Source organism: Bubalus kerabau, chromosome 13, assembly GCF_029407905.1.
Source record: "Bubalus kerabau isolate K-KA32 ecotype Philippines breed swamp buffalo chromosome 13, PCC_UOA_SB_1v2, whole genome shotgun sequence".
NCBI lineage: Eukaryota > Metazoa > Chordata > Mammalia > Artiodactyla > Bovidae > Bubalus > Bubalus kerabau.
In genome coordinates, this window is record NC_073636.1 from 57,231,491 (window position 1) to 57,250,192 (window position 18,702).

General features: G+C 35.6%; 1 protein-coding gene across 21 annotated transcripts in view; it reads left to right on the forward strand.

Moving 5' to 3' along the window:
* Window positions 1-18,702, forward strand: part of SYCP2 (synaptonemal complex protein 2) — a 79,764-nt gene that overhangs the window by 39,231 nt on the left and 21,831 nt on the right. For 18 of the 21 annotated variants that reach the window (XM_055544535.1, XM_055544541.1, XM_055544538.1 and 15 more), the window contains 9 exons: window positions 212-360; window positions 1,520-1,594; window positions 2,193-2,339; window positions 4,818-4,917; window positions 5,759-5,916; window positions 7,638-7,707; window positions 8,076-8,133; window positions 9,319-9,452; window positions 9,596-10,029. In XM_055544535.1, coding sequence (XP_055400510.1) covers window positions 212-360; window positions 1,520-1,594; window positions 2,193-2,339; window positions 4,818-4,917; window positions 5,759-5,916; window positions 7,638-7,707; window positions 8,076-8,133; window positions 9,319-9,452; window positions 9,596-10,029 — 1,325 coding nt within the window. The remainder of the gene's footprint in view (window positions 1-211; window positions 361-1,519; window positions 1,595-2,192; window positions 2,340-4,817; window positions 4,918-5,758; window positions 5,917-7,637; window positions 7,708-8,075; window positions 8,134-9,318; window positions 9,453-9,595; window positions 10,030-18,702) is intronic. The other 3 variants (XM_055544539.1, XM_055544547.1, XM_055544546.1) reach the window with 3 other exon arrangements.

The window sequence follows — 18,702 nt, forward strand, 5'->3', positions numbered from 1 at the left end:
TACAGGAATATATAAAAGACTCCATGGACAATTTTTGTTTCTGTAAGTAGTTAGTACCAGAATTGACTCAATACTGTTAAATCCTAAAAGTTAATTTTGTTTCAGTTCATTTTAATTGGTATGCTGCATGCTTTTCTTATTTATAATATACCTATAGAGTGGTATCATAGAAATGAATATAAACTAATCAGTGTGATTTATTTGTGTACAGTGAGAGAATCGAAGAAGCTACTGACTGTAATTCTGAAAAATATAGTAAAAATTAGTAAAAGAGAAGGGAAAGAATTGCTTTTGTATTTTGATGCATCATTAGAAATCACTAATGTGGCACAAAAAATTTTTGGTGTAAGTAAATATAAGGTAAGTTAAACTTTTAAATATTTTCATAATTCTGGGAACTTTCAGTTACTTAGGACTGTAAGTTTCAGTGATTTTTTTTTTCCTCTACAATTCTTAAATTGTAAAAATATAGATTTTTAGTTCTTTAAATTTGTGTTGTGGAATAACCATCATATTATCAGCCGTACCCTTTCAGATATCTATTAGAATGAATCTCAGATGACAAAATTAGCAGCAGCTACTCAAAACATTTAATGATGAATTCCTTCCAGGCATTTAAAAACTGAAATGAGACAAAGCCTTGTTTTTAAGGTACTAAACATTGTGAGAATTATAGAATATGTCTCAGAAGAAGTAAGTGGCATATAGAAAATGATGTATAGAAGTTGAAGAAAAAGAATGCTCATTAAGAGTCAGATCTGAAGGAAAGGCTATGGAGTTGGACCTTGAAATGGCCTTTGAAATTAATGAAATTTAGATAAGATGTTTTCCAGGATTGTGGAAAACATAATGAGTCGGATTTGTTTAGGAATCAAGATAACAATTCATGTTATATTTAGGGAGATGTTCAGTTGACATGTTTGGGTGTTGCCTGTCTTAGTTTGTTCAGGCTACTGTAACAAAAATACTGTGGTTTGGTGTCTTAAATAAGAAACATTTATTTCTCATAGTTCTGGAGGCCAGAAGTCAGATCAGGGTGCCAGCAGATTCAGTGTATGGGGAGGGTCCATTTTCTGGTTTATCAGTGGCAGTCTTTTCACTGTGTCCATACATGGTGAGGGAGTTCTCTGAGGTCTTTTTTATAAGGGTAGTAATCCCCTTCATAAAGGTTCTGCCCTTATGACCTAAGCATGACCCAAAGGCCTGCCCTCCTAATACCATTCTTGGGGACAAGGTTTCAACGTGTGAATTGTGAGGAGACACATTCAGTCTAGAACATGGAAAAGATTTATGGTGAAAAATAGCAGATAATATGCTTGTGAGGAACCTTTACCAAAATTGTAGGCTAAGACTGTAGTTAGGGAGTCGTTGAAGTGCCCTGAGAAGAGTATTTATATGTATTTAAAATTGATTTAAGATAATTTGGTGATTTGGAAAGAAGCAAGTATAGGAAATATTGGCATTAAAAATGGAAAGAACTGGGAGAAAATGACACCCCATTGAATTAATTTAATTTTAGGAATTTACCAGAAAACAAGGTATATCTGTTGCCAAAACATCTGTGCATATTCTTTTTGATGCAAGTGGATCACAGGTATGTGTCTCACTTACTTGATTTCTATCACTGGTCTAAGTTTAACCCTAAATAATAATAGCACAGTTATAAGTTTGTCTTGGAGAATAAATAAATTCTCTCAGTGCCCCAACAAGGTATATGTGACTTTGTAAAGAAAGTGAAAGTGGAGAAGGAAATGGCAATCCACTCCAGCACTCTTGCCTGGAAAATCCCATGGATGGAGGAGCCTGATAGGCTATAGTCCATGGGGTCACAAAGAGTCGGACACGACTGAGCGACTTCACCTTTGTAAACATGTTATTAATAATAATTTATTTCAGTACAGAAGGTAGATTGTTATTCATTAATACCAGTCTTGGTAACTTTAAAAATCAGAAATATACGTTCTGCCACTAATGCCAAAGCCTCTTTTATGTCTATTAACATTTGAAAAAGTGGATGCTTTTTGTTGGGTCACTTTGTAGGACTGAAAATTGTAATAGTACATAGATATAAGACAAAAAGAACTAACCTTTATGAGTGTGAGATGAATGAGTGCTTTATGAAGACATCCAGTCATTTTTGAGGACTTCCTATGGTTTGCACTTTTAAACAGTTTTTCCTTATTCTCCAACAGATTCTAGTCCCAGAAAGTCAACTCTCACCAGTTGAAGAAGAACATATTAGTTTGAAAGACACAGCTAACCTCCAAGAGGAATTTACTAAACCTCCAAAATATATCAAAAATAGTAATCAAGGGGATAGAAAAAATAGCCAGCCTGAGGTATATATGGTGTCAAAACCATCATTTATAAAGCAGCATAGGCAAATCATTGTTATAGAAAAATGTATCTAGAATGCAAATGTCAGTAACATTTTAGAATATTTCCCCTTCCTTTTACAAATACAAACAAAAGATAGTGTTTCAGCACACGGTGTTTATAGGCAAGGGTTAGGGATTTAGGACAGAGTATACTATATCCATGTAAGTTTCAAATTAGAGTTAGATAGGAAAGTACTACTTTTTGCATTTACCCTTTCTGTCCTATCTTTGCACTTGGCTTTAATGTAGAATACAAATTTATAATGTAATGTTCAGTTTATCTGCATGAGGAAAAAGCAAAATATTAGGTTCTTTTTCCTCCTCCTCCTTCATAAAGGATCTCCTCTAGGCCATGTTTGATAGAACCATTTCTCAACCCTTCCCTAAACTCTATCTTTTGCCTCAATTTGCATCTGCCTCCATGCTTCAGTAAGATTGCTGTTATTTTTTCTGATGATGTCCTTGATTCCAGCCTCCTCTCGTCCTATACCTAGAACCAAGGTGCTAGTGATTATTCTTTCGTAATATTTCTCACATGGTTTCCTCCTCATTCTCTTCACTGTTCTCATTTTAGTGTACCTAGTAGTGTCTTTGACATTATTGGTCCATCCTGTGAGCCGCCCTGTGAGGTATACAACTGATTTTTCTCATACCAATATCCTAGTAGCATTCTTCTGCCCAGAAAGCCTTGTGATCTCTGTGTTTATCCCATTATATCTAAATTTTGATTTAGTTTGAAGATCTTCTGTAACTTAATTTTACTCTTTCAAAATACCCTCCACTTTAGAATGGTCAGTTGCTTTACTCTGTCTTTTTTGTCACACTCATTCTTGCCTCTGTACCTTCATTCATGCTGTTTTTACCTCTTCTTGTCTAAAGTGTACTTAAACTTGTAAATCTTTGTTCATTTTTACTTTCTTGATGAAGCTTTTACTGATTAATTGTTTTTACTAATCTCTCATTGAGTTGCTTGTAACTCTCACAGGCTCTTCCATACATTGTTACTCACTATTTACCCCTTTTGTCTGTGTCCTTCATTAAATTAAAAATACCATTTTGTCAACTATAGTTCCATCAGGTGATTAGATTATAAAGCCTTTTTGGGGGTCTTTTATCAGAATCATAACTTGAGTACTTATTAAAAATGCAGATTCTTAGACTCTCCGCCTTAAACCTATTGAATCATAACACAAAGTCTGGAAAAGATCTTAAGCACACTAAAGTTTGAAAAACATTGCACTATTGTTAAATACCTACTATGTTTTCAATAAGGATTAGCCGTTTGAAGCATTTATATAAATAAGTAACTTTTGGGATCCCATTCATTATATATAACACTGCTGCTGCTGCTGCTAAGTCGCTTCAGTTGTGTCCGACCCTGTGCGACCCCATAGATGGCAGCCTACCAGGCTTCCCCATCCCTGGGTTTCTCCAGGCAAGAACACTGGAGTGGGTTGCCATTTCCTTCTCCAATGCATGAAAGTGAAAAGTGAAAGTGAAGTCGCTCAGTCGTGTCCGACTCTAGCTACCCCATGGACTACAGCCCACCAGACTCCTCCATTCCAGGCAAGAGTACTGGAGTGGGGTGCCATTGCCTTCTCCATATATATAAACACTAGGAACTGTAATTTCTTTAAGACAGATCTGCTGGTTCTGTAGCTTATTTCTGGTTAATCTTAAAATTCACTTTTCTCCTATCCTTCCAAACCTTTCCTCCATGCCCCATATACATACCTACTCAAAATCCCATCAATATTTTTTCCTGTGCCTTTTAAAAATAACTATCTTCTGCCTTTTTACAGTTTGTCTTCAGTACTCCTTTGTATGGCATCCTCTGGAATGCCAATCCCTTGTAGTCCCACCTCTGCTTATCTACTTCTATTGTTCTTATCAGTCATTCTAGGCTAAAGTTAGAAAATGCAAACCTTTTTGGAACACTAGCTTGTGTGCCACTGAATCTCTAAATTCCTGGTTGTTTTTTTTTTTTTTTTTAACCTGTTTTTTTTTAGCTGCTTTTTACTTTAAAGGCAATTTAGTCTTCACAGAATTTTGAAGAATGTTTAACATTATGAAAGCTTTCACAAACAAGTTTATATATAAATATGTGTTCCAAACATTGTCCTTATAAAATAGAATAGGAAACTGTGAGCCAGTGGTTAACTAGATAAACTGAGTATCAATAAAATATTTTTAGCAAACGTATAAAGTTACTGTATTTCTAAGTCTGGATATTCTTTAAAACAATATTCTCATTTTGACTATTAATATTAGGATAAAATCCTTCAAATCAGACCAAATGCAGAAATATTTGAATATCATATTATTTATAAAATACATCTCTTGTGTGTAGTCAAGGTAAAATGTTATGAATAAAATTGTAGGATATTTAATTTCAAGAGAGAATGTGTATTTACTGTGGTTTTTTCCTCATGGTTTTAGATAATTACTCCTAGCAAAAGAAAAATGTCTGAAGCATCAATGATTGTTCCTGGTGCAGATAGATACACTGTGAGAAGTCCAATACTTTTAGTCAATACATGTAAGTTTTATAATCTTAAAAGATTTCTAACAAGTATTATTTAAAGCAGGCATTTTTAAAATTTATGAATATTCTGGACCTAATTTACCTAGAGGATAATTTTGAGATAGAAAAATTGATGGAATATGAACTACAGATGTCTTGTGTCAAAAAATATCAAATGTGTGAGAGATTTAATGGGTATCTATATAAATATTTTTTAAAATATTAATATCCTGTATTAAGAGCTTATTATTATTTAAGCAGGACTCAGCATAACATAGTGGATAAAACGTTAAATTAATCAGGCTGCTTGAGCTTGTTTGCCTACTTCCAGGTGTGTACTCCATAGCTAAGTTTAGAACCAGTTTCCTTTCTATGAAATGGGACTACAGTGTCTAACCTCATCAAAGTCTTTAAAGGATTAAATAATTATTTGTTAAATAAGTAGTATTGTGCAACATTTAGACAGTACCTGGTACATACTAAGAGCTAAATAAAAGTTCAGAAATAATGCTATATACTAGTTGCTGTAAACACAGCATTATTTCATCTTTATGACAATTCAATAGTGACCTTCCATTCCCAAAATATGCTTGCCTACTGGGAAATTAATGTTTCACACACTTCTCAGACTTAACAAATACAAAATAAATTCATCTTTCCACCCTCCCTGCCAGTTTCTCTCCATTTCTTACCTTGGTAAATGGAATCCATATTGAGTTACTCATTTAAATCAGAAACCTGGGACCCATCCTAGAAGACCCCCCCTTTTTAACTCTCTTCAGCAAAAAGTATCTCAGTGATAGCAACATACAGTTTTAAAATCCGGCAAATATAAGTCCTTTGTCCTCCATTCTAGCAGCACCACAAAAAAGAAGAATTAAACCACCACTGCAAATGACGAGTTCTACAGAAAAACCTGGTGTTTCTAAAACATCGGAACAAGGAGTGGATTATGCTGTATCACTTAAATCTAGACCATCTGAAGAAAAAAAGAGAAGAGATAATACAGACAAAGTAACTTTACTTTGAAAGCATTTTTAAATATTAAGTTTTTATCACATTATTGTAGAAATACTATTGAACTAACTTCTTTTGCAAACAGGGTCTTACTTTTCTTAAGCAGTGAGTTTCTTACTTTTTTTAAAAGTATTGCTTTCAAAATTGTTTTACATATCATTTTTTGTCCTTAAAAGTAAGGTCTTATCACTCACTGTGCTAACAATAAAATTTAGAAATACTTATTCAACTCTTGATTTATATGTTCAGTAAGAGAAATGAACTTGCCATCATTCTTGTATTCTGTTGTATGTGTTCTCAGATATACATACAGGATGCAGTAAAAGCCTAATAGAGAGGCAGATGGGCTTCCCAGATGGCAATAGTGATAAAGGATCCACCTGCAATGCAGGAGACTGGGTTCAATCCCTGGGTTGGGAAGATCCCCTGGAGAAGGGCATGGTAACCCACTCCAGTCTCCTTGCCTGAAGAATCTCAAGGACAGAGGAGCCTGGTGGGCTATGGTCCATGGGGTCACAAACAGTTGGACATGACTAAAGTGACTTAGCACAGCACAGAGGGCAGACAACTCTCTCTAATCCCAGAGCTGGAGAGGAAGATAAAGATCAGGAGATGCTCTTTTAGGAGATGGAGAGTGAGTTGATTTTTGGAGTCAGTAAATGTTATTAGTCAGATGGATATCGAGGAGCACATTCTTTCCAGGTAGTTGAAGAAGTGGGACAGAGCAGGGAATGGATAAGAGAAAGTTGTATCTTGGAGAAATAGGTAATCAAGAGATACAGATAAGTTTATAGATGAACAGCTCAAAGTTTTTGTTTTCTCTGAAGTGTGAGGATGTTGAGCTTCTCTTGATGCAGAGGGCTCAGGGACACATGAAGATTTGGAATAAGCACTGAGGGATAGTGGAGAGGGCTAAGAATAAGTACAAGTGTTAGGCAGTGTTGAGGGCCCAGTTCACATTAAAGACTATAAATCTTATCATGGCATTAGTTCAGTAATAAGTATAATTTCCTCAAGTAAAGTTTAGCAGTCTTGGTGTTACAGTTGGAAAAAAAAAGATGGTGGATGTAAAAAAAAATGTAATGGTTATGTGGCAAAAAGATAAGGATGGAACACACCTGTACACTTTTATACTGTTCCTCTCCCAGTGTGGATAACCATTGGCTAGATTAGAGAAGATAGGATGAGGCAGAATATCTTAGCTAGGGAGTATATTTGTCTGATAGTCATGGCATATTTTTATTTTATCTGAACAAGTGTGTATATGTGGCTGTGAAAAGAAAGAAGCTTGCTGTCATCAAGAAGTTACCTGTGCAGTGGCCAAAACTTTACAAGATCATTTGACACTTCAGTTCATATGTATATTGAGAAAAGACAGAATAGATGCAGCCTATGAGATTAAGAGCAATAGATCACATGGCATGGAGGTTCCAGAAATTCTCAGAGAGAAAAATTACATTATTTTTCTAGCTATGGCTGAGATCAGAAAATGTGTAGGCTGTAATGCCTCCTAATCTGCAATAAAAGTTACTTTCTTGTGTTTTAGGATAAGGGAGTATTCTAGAATGGGCATTTTATGAAAGAAATAAAACTGCTATCCAACTTTTAATCATAAGGCAAAATTTTAAAGTTTTAAACTTTAATACTCCTAACTTGTAACAGTCATTTTCATATAATGCCTTAATTCAAATTTATATTAAAATTTCTCCTGTTTATAGCCTATCAAAACTGCTAAAGTTGTAGAAAAGACAGAAAATAAGGACACTGAAATCGCAAACCAAAATTTTAGTAAGTACTTTTTCGTTCAATTTTTGTCATTCTTTCTAATATATATATATATATGCACACACACACACATACACACACATATATATACACACATATATATATTTCTGTAGATTAACTTCACTGAGTTTCATTTATTTGAAAAAGATTTATAATAAATACATTCAGCTCTATGCAGAGAACTTAGAAATTATGAGGAAGTATAATAACAGCCTTTGTTCCCAAGAAGTTTGGGTCTGGGAGTGGGAAGATGAGATCAACCAATCTCTCCATCCCAATATACGAACTTTGATCAAATTCTACACTAGCTTTCATTTAACCCTACCAACTGTATGAAAAAATGAGGATACCATAATTTTTGTTTCATTTAGGTGAACTCCAGGAAATTGTTCTCGATTCACAGGCAGCAGGAAGAATAGATAAACCTGTGTAAGTATGAGAATATCCATCTAGTCATTTAGCCTATAATAATGTTACTCTATTTAGATGAATGTAACAAATTTAAAAGATCATGGCATCTGGTCCTATCACTTCATGGGAAATAGATGGGGAAAAAGTGCAAACTGTCAGATTTTGTTTTCTTGGCCTCCAAAATCAGTGCAGATAGTGACTACAGCCATAAAATTAAAAGATGCTTGTGCCTTGAAAGAATAGCTATGACAGACCTAGACAGCATATTAAAAAGCAGAGACATCACTTTGCCCACAAAGGTCCATATTGTCAAAGCTGTGGTTTTTCCAGTAGTCACGTATGGATGTGAGAGCTGGTCCATAAAGAAGGCTGCACACCGAAGAGTTGATGTTTTCAAACTGTGGTGCTGGAGAAGACTCTAGAGAGTCCCTTGGACAGCAAGGAGATCAAATGAGTCAATCCTAAAGAAAATCAACCCTGAGTATTCTTTGGAAGGACTGAGGCTGAAGCTGAAGCTCCAATACTTTGGCCATTGACACTAAGAGCTAACTCATTGGAAAAGACCCTGATGCTGAGAAAGATTGAGGGGAAAGAGGAGAATGGGATAACAGAGGATGAGATGGTTGAATGGCATCACTAACTCAATGGACATGAGTTTAAACAAGCTCAGGGAGATGATGAAGGACAGAGAAACCTGGCATGCTGCAGTCCATGGGGTTGCAAAGAGTCAGACATGACTTAGCAACTGATAAACAAATTTAAAGGAAGAGGCCTTTATGTTCTTAGACTGTAGTATTGGTTATAGAACTATTCATCTTTCAAGTATTATGATAGTACAGTGGCGAATAGCTTGTATGTTTTTTCTGTATCAACTGATATAACTCTTCAAATTGAGAGACTTAAAATGAATAAAAGCTTTAAAATAATAAAGCATGAATAAGAAGAAATTTAACCAAGTTTAAATACCCATGAAGATACCTGAGATGTATTTAGGCAGATCTCAAAATAGAAGCAATAATGGAATTTTAAAAATAATATTCTTTAATAAATTATATAGTAAGTTTTAATTTTCATCATGACTTATGAAAATTTTTTCATACTTTAACAAATTTCTATCAATAAACATTGACTAAGAAAAAGTCAAGACCTTATACCAGAGTCATAGGCTGATGTTTCATAATGAGCAAATGAATTATTTTTCAGGTTACTTGATGTTTTAGACAGTACCTGTGGAGATAAGATGCACTCCAAATGGGCATGTTGGACACCTGTAACAAATATTAAACTGTGTAATAACCAAAGAGCAAGTACTTCACCGAGAGACACATTTAATCAAGGTGAAACAGTTTTTGCTGTATATAAAATATTCAGGAAATACTTATTTCTTGAACTGTCTTTACAAATATTTTGGTTTTAATAAATTTTATATATGATCAATTTATAAATTTAATAAGGACTAATTTCTCATTTTTCCCACTAGATATTGTTATCAACCAAAAACTTCCTAAACAAAAGTCATCCTCTTCAGTATCTGATGATAATTCTGAGGAAACAGAAAAGGTACAGTATAGGAAGGAGATAATGCAGCATAACAGAACAGATAAAGCAGAAGCAGATGACTGCCACCGAAGCAGACAACAACCAGGTCAGTCTACACATTCGGAGGAGAAAAGTATTGAGAATACCAAGCAGAGTGATTGGTGTATCGAATCTGAAACTACTTTTAAATCAGTTCTCCTAAATAAGACAGTTGAAGAATCTGTGATCTACAAGAAGAAATACGTGTTGTCAAAAGATGTGAATACTGATACTTGTGATCAAAGCCCTTCTCAAAAAAATGCAAAAAGTCGTCGAAAATCAGGGAGAAGATTGACATCTGAGTTTAATTCCTGGGATCTGAAACAAAAAAACACGGTGAGTTTTCAGTGTGTTTTATTTCTGCATACCTATAATATGCCTCCTTAATAACATAAAGTGAAAGAAGCTTGATTAATAGCTACAAATTTAATGTTTATAATTCCCCTGTGCTTTTCTTAATTGAACTGTAGTTGATTTATATAGTATTACATCAGTTTCAGGTGTGTAATATAATGATTCAATATTTTTATAGCTTATATTCCTTCTAAAGTTATTACAAAACAACAGCTATGTTTCTCTGTGCTGTGTGATTTACCCTTGTTGCACATCTATTTTATACTTAGTAGTTTGTATCTCTTAATCCCATACCCCTATCTTACCCCTCTCCTCTTCCCTCTCCCCACTGGTAGCCAAGAAGGTAATACCCTGTTCCTTAATTCAAGCTTAGACTCTGAGAATGAGTGCTCCTGAACTCCTTTCTGACCTCTCCCCAGTCCCATAGTGATAGAACTCATGTGCCCACTAGTGCATAGCAGGCATGTAAATAGGTACAGCATGTATGAGCCCTGCAGTTCCTTGTCTCCTCTTGTTGGGTCTCCCCACTCTGTCCCCCAGATTCTTTTGAATATGGTATAGAACTGTCTGTGGCTCTCTTGTGTGCTTATCTTTCTTTTCAATAAATGGCTATGTGGTTTTTCCCCCTGTTTTAACCTACTAAAGTATAGAGACTGTTTTGTTCAACATTCGTTTTCCTGTATGGCCTAGCACAGCTTTGCACATAGTAGTGTCTGAAACATTTCTTGGATTTTGCCTATAAGTTTGACAAGGTTTTTCAAGAAAGGATGTAAATGGGGTGGAGGAAACATGTTGTTCGTCCTCATTGGAGCCTCCTTTTCTTCAGATTCACTGTCTGTAGAACATCTCCAGAACAGTTTTAGCTAGTATACACCATATTTTGAGACTGAAAGTTTCCTTTTTGTTGCAGTTACCATAAATCTTTTCTTTGGTCATTGCTACCAAGATGCAGATTAAAGAAAATTTTCTAATGAGAATACATTTCCACTGGCAATAATGCAATCCTTTTCTTCACTGTGCCTTAAAAGATCCAGGATCTATAGGCCTTCATTTATCTTCCAGAGTATTACTAATACCTGGGTAGCCAGATTTCTAGAGTCAGTGTAAAATGTTTTGTATATTGGAGGATTTTAGTGTACAAGTGAAATATTTAATAGCTAATTTTGCAGTTTTATATAATTAGATATTATTTAATTTGTCTGAAAGAGATGGGAATACCAGACCACGTCATCTGCCTCTTGAGAAATTTGTATGCAGGTCAGGAAGCAACAGTTAGAACTGGACATGGAACAACAGACTGGTTCCAAATAGGAAAAGGAGTATGTCAAGGCTGTATATTGTCACCCTGCTTATTTAATTTATATGCAGAGTACCTCATGAGAAACGGTGGACTGGAAGAAACACAAGCTGGAATCAAGACTGCCAGGAGAAATATCAATAACCTCAGATATGCAGATGACACCACCTTTATGGCAGAAAGTGAAGAGGAACTAAAAAGCCTCTTGATGAGTGAAAGTGGAGAGTGAAAAAGTTGGCTTAAAGCTCAACATTCAGAAAATGAAGATCATGGCATCCAAACCCATCACTTCATGGGAAATAGATGGGGAAACAGTGGAAACAGTGTCAGACTTTATTTTTCTGGGCTCCAAAATCACTGCAGATGGTGACTGCAGCCATGAAATTAAAAGACGCTTACTCCTTGGAAGGAAAGTTATGACCAACCTAGATAGCATATTCAAAAGCGGAGACATTACTTTGCCAACAAAGGTTCGTCTAGTCAAGGCTATGGTTTTTCCTGTGGTCATGTATGGATGTGAGAGTTGGACTGTGAAGAAGGCTGAGCGCCAAAGAATTGATGCTTTTGAACTGTGGTGTTGGAGAAGACTCTTGAGAGTCCCTTGGACTGCAAGGAGATCCAACCAGTCCATTCTGAAGGAGATCGGCCCTTGGATTTCTTTGGAAGGAATGATGCTAAGGCTGAAACTCCAGTACTTTGGCCACCTCATGCGAAGAGTTGACTCATTGGAAAAGACCCTGATGCTGGGAGGGATTGGGGGCAGGAGGAGAAGGGGACGACAGAGGATGAGATGGCTGGATGGCATCACTGACTCGATGGACATGAGTCTGAGTGAACTCCGGGAGTTGGTGATGGACAGGGAGGCCTGGCGTACTGCCATTCATGGGGTCGCAAAGAGTTGGACACGACTGAGCGACTGTCTTGACCAGACTACTCTTTATTTTGTTTTCAACCTGCAAATCAAGTTTTCTAGCTATTTTAGCTGCTTTCTTTTTTAACCAAATACTTTCGGTTATTTTTTTCTTATCAGTATGCTCTTCTTTCTAGTCTTAGCTGCTCTTTAGTTTCTTCAGACCCAGTGGAAGTAAGGTTTTTGTTGTCTGAGTGTTGATCTGTCCTTCAATTTTAAACTGTTTTCATTGGAATTTAGAATCACTCCACAGAATTTTTCTGATCTAGTGATTATTTTTTTGCTGGAAGCACCAAAACTTGATCATCTTTTCTAAGCTGTGCTCTTGATTTTTTAAAAAATCAACTTCTTGTTTTCAGAAGTTCTTTTCACTCCTTCATAGTGCACTCTCTTTATTACTATGCTAGAGTTTCTGCTGCTGTCCTCCAAGATAGTCATCTGTCTGATCCTGTCTTTGACTGGATAAGCCCAGAGAAATAGAACCTCTATAGTTCAGCAGTACAGATTTCCCACATTGACTCCAATTATGTCAGAGTTCTTAACACACTCTTTTAGGGGAGGTTTGTTTTTGCCACATTTTTATCAAGGTGAGTACACCTTGTCTTTATTCTGGTAATCTCAAGAAGAGGTAGTAATAACTTATTATTTACTATATATAAAAACATATGAACTTAAAAAGTGATAGTATATTTTATGTTGTGCTATATTTGTTCAGTTCAGTCACTCAATTGTGTCCAACTCTTTGCGACCCCATGGATTGCAACATACTAGGCCTCCCTGTCCGTCACCAACTCCCGGAGTCCACCCAAACCCATGTCCATTGAATCGGTGATGCCATCCAACCATCTCATCCTCTGTTGTCCCCTTCTCCTCCTGCCTTAAATCTTTCCCAGCATCAGGGTCTTTACAAATGAGTCAGTTCTTTGCATCAGGTGGCCAAAGTATTGGAGTTCCAGTTTCAGTGTCAGTCCTTCCAATGAATATTCAGGGATGATTTCCTTTAGGACTGACTGGTTGGATCTCCTTGCTGTCCAAGGGACTCTCAAGAGTCTTATCCACCACCACAATTCAAAAGCATCAATTCTTCAGCGCTCAGCTTTCTTTATAGTCCAATTCTCACATACATATGTGACTACTGGAAAAACTATAGCTTTGACTAGGCAGGCCTTTGTGGGCAAGGTAATGTCTCTGCTTTTTAATAAGCTGTCTAAGTTGGTCATAACTTTTATTCCAAGAAGCAAGCATCTTTCAATTTCATGGCTGTGGTCACCATCTGCAGTGATGTTGGAGCCCAAAAAAATAAATTTGGTCACTGTTTTCACTGTTTCCCCATCTATTTGCTGTAAAGTGAGGGGACCAGATGCCATGATCTTAGTTTTCTGAATGTTGAGCTTTAAGCCAAATTTTTCACTCTCCTCTTTCACTTTCATCAAAAGGCTCTTTAGTTTGTATTCACTTTCTACCATAAGGGTGATGTCATCTGCATATCTGAGGTTATTGATATTTCTCCCAGAAATCTTGATTCCAGCTTGTGCTTCATCTAGCCCAGCGTTTCTCATGATGTACTCTGCATATAAGTTAAATAAGCAGGGTGACAATATACAGCCTTGACGTATTCCTTTCCCTATTTGGAACCAGTCTGTTGTTCCATGTCCAGTTCTAACTGTTGCTTCTTGACCTGCATACAGATTTCTCAGAATGCAGGTCAGGTGGTCTGGTATTCCCATCTCTTGAAGAATTTTCCACAGTTTGTTGTGATCCACACAGTCAAAGGCTTTGGCATAGTTGATAAAGCAGAAGTAGATGTTTTTCTGGAACTCTTTTGCTTTTTCAGTGATCAAACAGATGATGGAAATTTGATCTCTCGTTCCTCTGCCTTTTCTAAATCCAGCTTGAACATCTGGAAGTTCATGGTTCACATACTATTGAAGCCTGGCTTGTAGAGTTTTGAGCATTACTTTGCTAGCATGTGAGATGAGTACAATTGAGCAGTAGTTTGAGCATTCTTTGGCATTGCCTTTCTTTGGAATTGGATTGAAAACTGACCTTTTCCAGTCCTGTGGCCACTGCTGAGTTTTCCAAATTTGCTGGCATATTGAGTGCAGCACTTTCACAGCATCATCTTTCAGAATTTGAAATAGCTTAACTAGAACTCCATCACCTCCACTAGCTTTGTTCGTAATGATGCTTTCTAAGGCCCACTTGACTTCACATTCCAGGATGTCTGGCTCTAGGTGAGTGATCACACCATTGTGATTATCTGGGTCGTGAAGATCTTTTTTGTACAGTTCTTCTGTGTATTCTTGCCACCTGTTCTTACTATCTCCTGCTTCTGTTACATCTATACCATTTCTGTCCTTTGTTGAGCCCATCTTTACATGAAATATTCCCTTTGTATCTCTAATTTTCTTGAAGAGATCTCTAGTCTTTCCCTTTCTATTGTTTTCCTCTATTTATTTGCATTGGTCACTGAGGAAGGCTTTCTTATCTCTCCTTGCTATTCTTTGGAACTCTGCATTCAAATGGGTATATCTTTTCTTTTCTCCTTTGTCTTTCACTTCTCTTCTTTTCATAGCTGTTTGTAAGACCTCCTCAGACAACCATTTTGCCTTTTTGCATTTCTTTTTCTTGGGGATGCCTCCTGTACAGTGTCATGAACCTGAGTCCATAGTTCTTCAGGCACTCTGTCTGTCGCATCTAATCCCTTGAATCTATTTCTCATTTCCACTGTATAGTCATAAGAGATTTGATTTCTAGTGGTTTTCCCTACTTTCTTCAATTTAAGTCTGAATGTTGCAATAAGGAGTTCATGATCTGAGCCACAGTCAGCTCCCAGTCTTGGTTTTGCTGACTGTATAGAGCTTCTCCATCTTTGGCCACAAAGAATATAATCGGTATGATTTTGGTATTGACCATCTGGTGATGTCCATATGTAGAGTCTTCTTTTGTGTTGTTGGAAGAGGGTGTTTGCAATGTCCAGTGCGTTCTCTTGGCAAAATATTTTACCACAATTAAAAAAACCCATATGCCTGATTCCCAGGAAAAAAAGTAAAACTAAAAGCAAGAGAACTCATGTCTTTTTAGAGTCTCATCCAGACTTTCTTTTAACCAAATTATCTAAAATTATGCAGACAATAATTCTTACTTTGTAGTCTTTACATTAAAAAATTAATATAATTTTTAGAGCCGTTTCAGAGATACAGCTATACAGAGTCCATATTACTCCATCACTCCACCCCAGTTTTCCCTATCAGTAACAGATTAGTGTTACAGATTTGTTACAGATGATGAGCCAATATTGATACATTATTAACTCAAGTATATAGTTTACCTTATAGTTAACTCTTTGTAGCTTCCATGTGTCTTGACAGATGTATAACAACAGATATTGACCCTTAGAGTATCATGCATAATAATAGTCTCATTGCCTAAAATTCTCATGGTCCATCTCTCCCCTGTTTCTTCTCTCCCCAATAGAACTCCAGACAAAAACTGATCTTTTTACTGTCTCCATAATTTTGCCTTTTCCAGAATACCATCGAGTCGGAATCATATAGTATGTAGCCTATATATTTAGGCTACATACTGAATCATATGAAGTCATATTGGGCTTCTTTCACTTAGCAATATGCATTGAATATTCCTCCCTATGTTTTCATGGTTTGACAGCTTTTTTGTTGTTGTTAATGATGAATCCTTTATATGGACATACCAAGATTTTGTTTATCTATTCATCTATTGAAGGACATCTTGGTTCTTTCCATGTTTTGACACTTAAGAATAATGCTTCTATAAACATTCATGTGCAGGTTTTGTGTGGACATAAACTTTCAACTCATTTGGGAAAATACCAAGAAGCATGATTGCTGGGTCATATGGTAAGAGTATGTTTAGTTTTATAAGAAACTGCCTTTCTTCCAAAAACGGAAAAAGTGGCTGTACTGTTTTTGCATTTCAGCAGCAACGAATCAAAGTTCCTGTTGATCTACATCCTTGCTACTGGGTATTGTCAGTGTTTTGGATTTTAGCCATTCTTATGGGTGCTTGATGGTATTAGTTTTAATTTGCAATTCCCTAATGACAGGTGATGTTGAGCATCTTTTGTATCTATTTACCATACTTATATCTTGTTTGGTGAGTTGTCTCCTCAGATCTTTTGCCCAGTTATTAATTGGGTTTCCTAATTGTTGAGTTTTAATAGTTCTTTGTGTATTTAAGATATCCGTTCTTTATCAGATATATATTTTACAAATATTTGCTTCCAGTCTGTGGCCTGTCTTCATTCTCTAAACAGTGTCTTTTGCAGAGCAGAAATTTTTAATTTTAATGAAGTCCTACTTAACAGTTTTTTCTTTCATGGATTATGCTTTTGGCTTAGCAAATAAAAAAGCATTGCAAAACCCAAGGTCACCTAGATTTTCTCCTGTGTTTATCTCCTAGGATTTTTACAGTTTGCACTTTACATTTAGGTCTATTATCCAGTTTGAGTTAATTTTCATGAAGGGTATAAGATCTGTGTCTAGTTTTTTTTTGTCATGGTGATGTTCCAGCACCATTTGTTGAAAAGGGCTAACTTTTCTCCTACCTTTGTTCCTTTGTCAGAGGTCAGCTAATTGTATTTATGTGGCTCTCTTTCTGGGCTCTCTGTTTTGTTCCATTATTGTATTTCTCTATTCCTTCACCAGTACCACACTGTTTTGATCATTGTATCTTTTCATTAAGTCTTAAAGTAGGGTCAGTCCTCAAACTTCTCTATTAATATTCTGTTGGCCACTCAGGGTCTTTTGCTTCTCCACGTCAATTTTAGAATCATTTTGTCAGTAACAAAAAAATAACTTGCTAGAACTTTGATTGAGATTACATTGAATTTATAGATCAAGCTGGAAAGAATTGACATCTTGACAACATTGAGCTCCTTATCTGTGAACATGGAATATCTCCATTTATTTATTTAAAAATTTTATTTTATTTTGGCATATAGTTGATTAATGATGTTGTATAGTTTCAAGTGTACAGCAAAGTGGTTCAGTTATACATGTATCTGTTCTCTGTTGTTGTAGATAGTCTTTGATTTTTTTCATCAGTCATATTTGCCTTATGTAGATCTATTATATGCTTTGTTAGATTTACACTTAAATATCTCATTTTGGGGGACCTGATGTAAGCAAAATGTAATTTCACATTCCATTTGTTCATTAGTGGTTTATAAGAAAGTGATTTTGTTTACAAACCTTGTATCTTTCTGTTGTGCTATATATATTTTTTTAGCTTCAAGAATTTTTTTTGATTTTTTTAGGTTTTCTACATAGACAGTGATATCATCTGTGAACAAAGACAGTTTTATTTCTTTTTTCCCAGTATGTATGTAGTATATTTCCATTTCTTGTTTTAGGGCATTTTGTAAGACTTCTGGTGACAGCAGAGAGCTTTCCTTGTTTAATAGGAGTGGTGACAGCAGAGAGCTTTCCTTGTTTCTCTTATCAGTGGGAAAATATCTAGTTTCTCTTCTTTAAGTTGTAATGTTAGCCATAATTTTTTTTAGATATTCTTTATCAAGTTGAAGACATTCCCCTCCATTCCTAGTTTACTGAGAATTGTTATTGTGAGTGGATATTGGATTTTGTCAAATGCTTTTGCACATCTATTGATATGATCTTATTATGTTTCTTACTTAGCATGGCTTATATTAGTTGATTTTCAAATGTTGAATCAACATCACATACCTGAAATTAAGTCCACTTGGTTGTGGTACATAATTCTTTTTCTACATTGTTGGATTCAATTTGCTAAACTTTTTGTTGAGGCTTTTTGTACCTACGTTTATAAAAGATGCTAGCCTGTAGTTTTCCTTTCTTGTAAGTTCTTTGATTTTGGTACTAGGGTATATTGGTTTCATACAGTGAGCTAAGAAGTACTCCCTCTGCTTCTATCTTCTGAAAGGTTGTGAAAAATTATATGATTCTTCCTTAAATGTTCAGTAAAACCCAAAGGTGAACCCATTGGCCTGTTGCTCTCTACTTTGGCAGGTATTAATTATTGATTCACTTTCTTTAATAGATTAGGCCTATTCAGGTAATTTATTTCTCTCTGTGTGAGTTTTGGTAAAACTTATCTTTCAAGGAATTGGTCAGTTTTGGTTATCAAATTCATTAACATAGAGTTGTTCATAATACTTTTTTATTAGCCTTGTGATTTATTATCCATGTGATTGCCTCTCATTTCTGATATTAGTAAATTCTGTCTTTTTTCTCTTTTTTTCTTATTTGGCCAGAGGCTTATCAATTTTATTGACAATTTCAAAGAACCAACTTTGGTTTCTTTCAGTTTTTTACAATTTTCCCCCCATGGATAGAAAAATTTTTTTAACTACTACCAAGCACTCTGCACAGTTCTATATGTTAAAAGACTTTATCCTAGGTTGTTTTAGTGCCTAACAAAGCCAAAATTT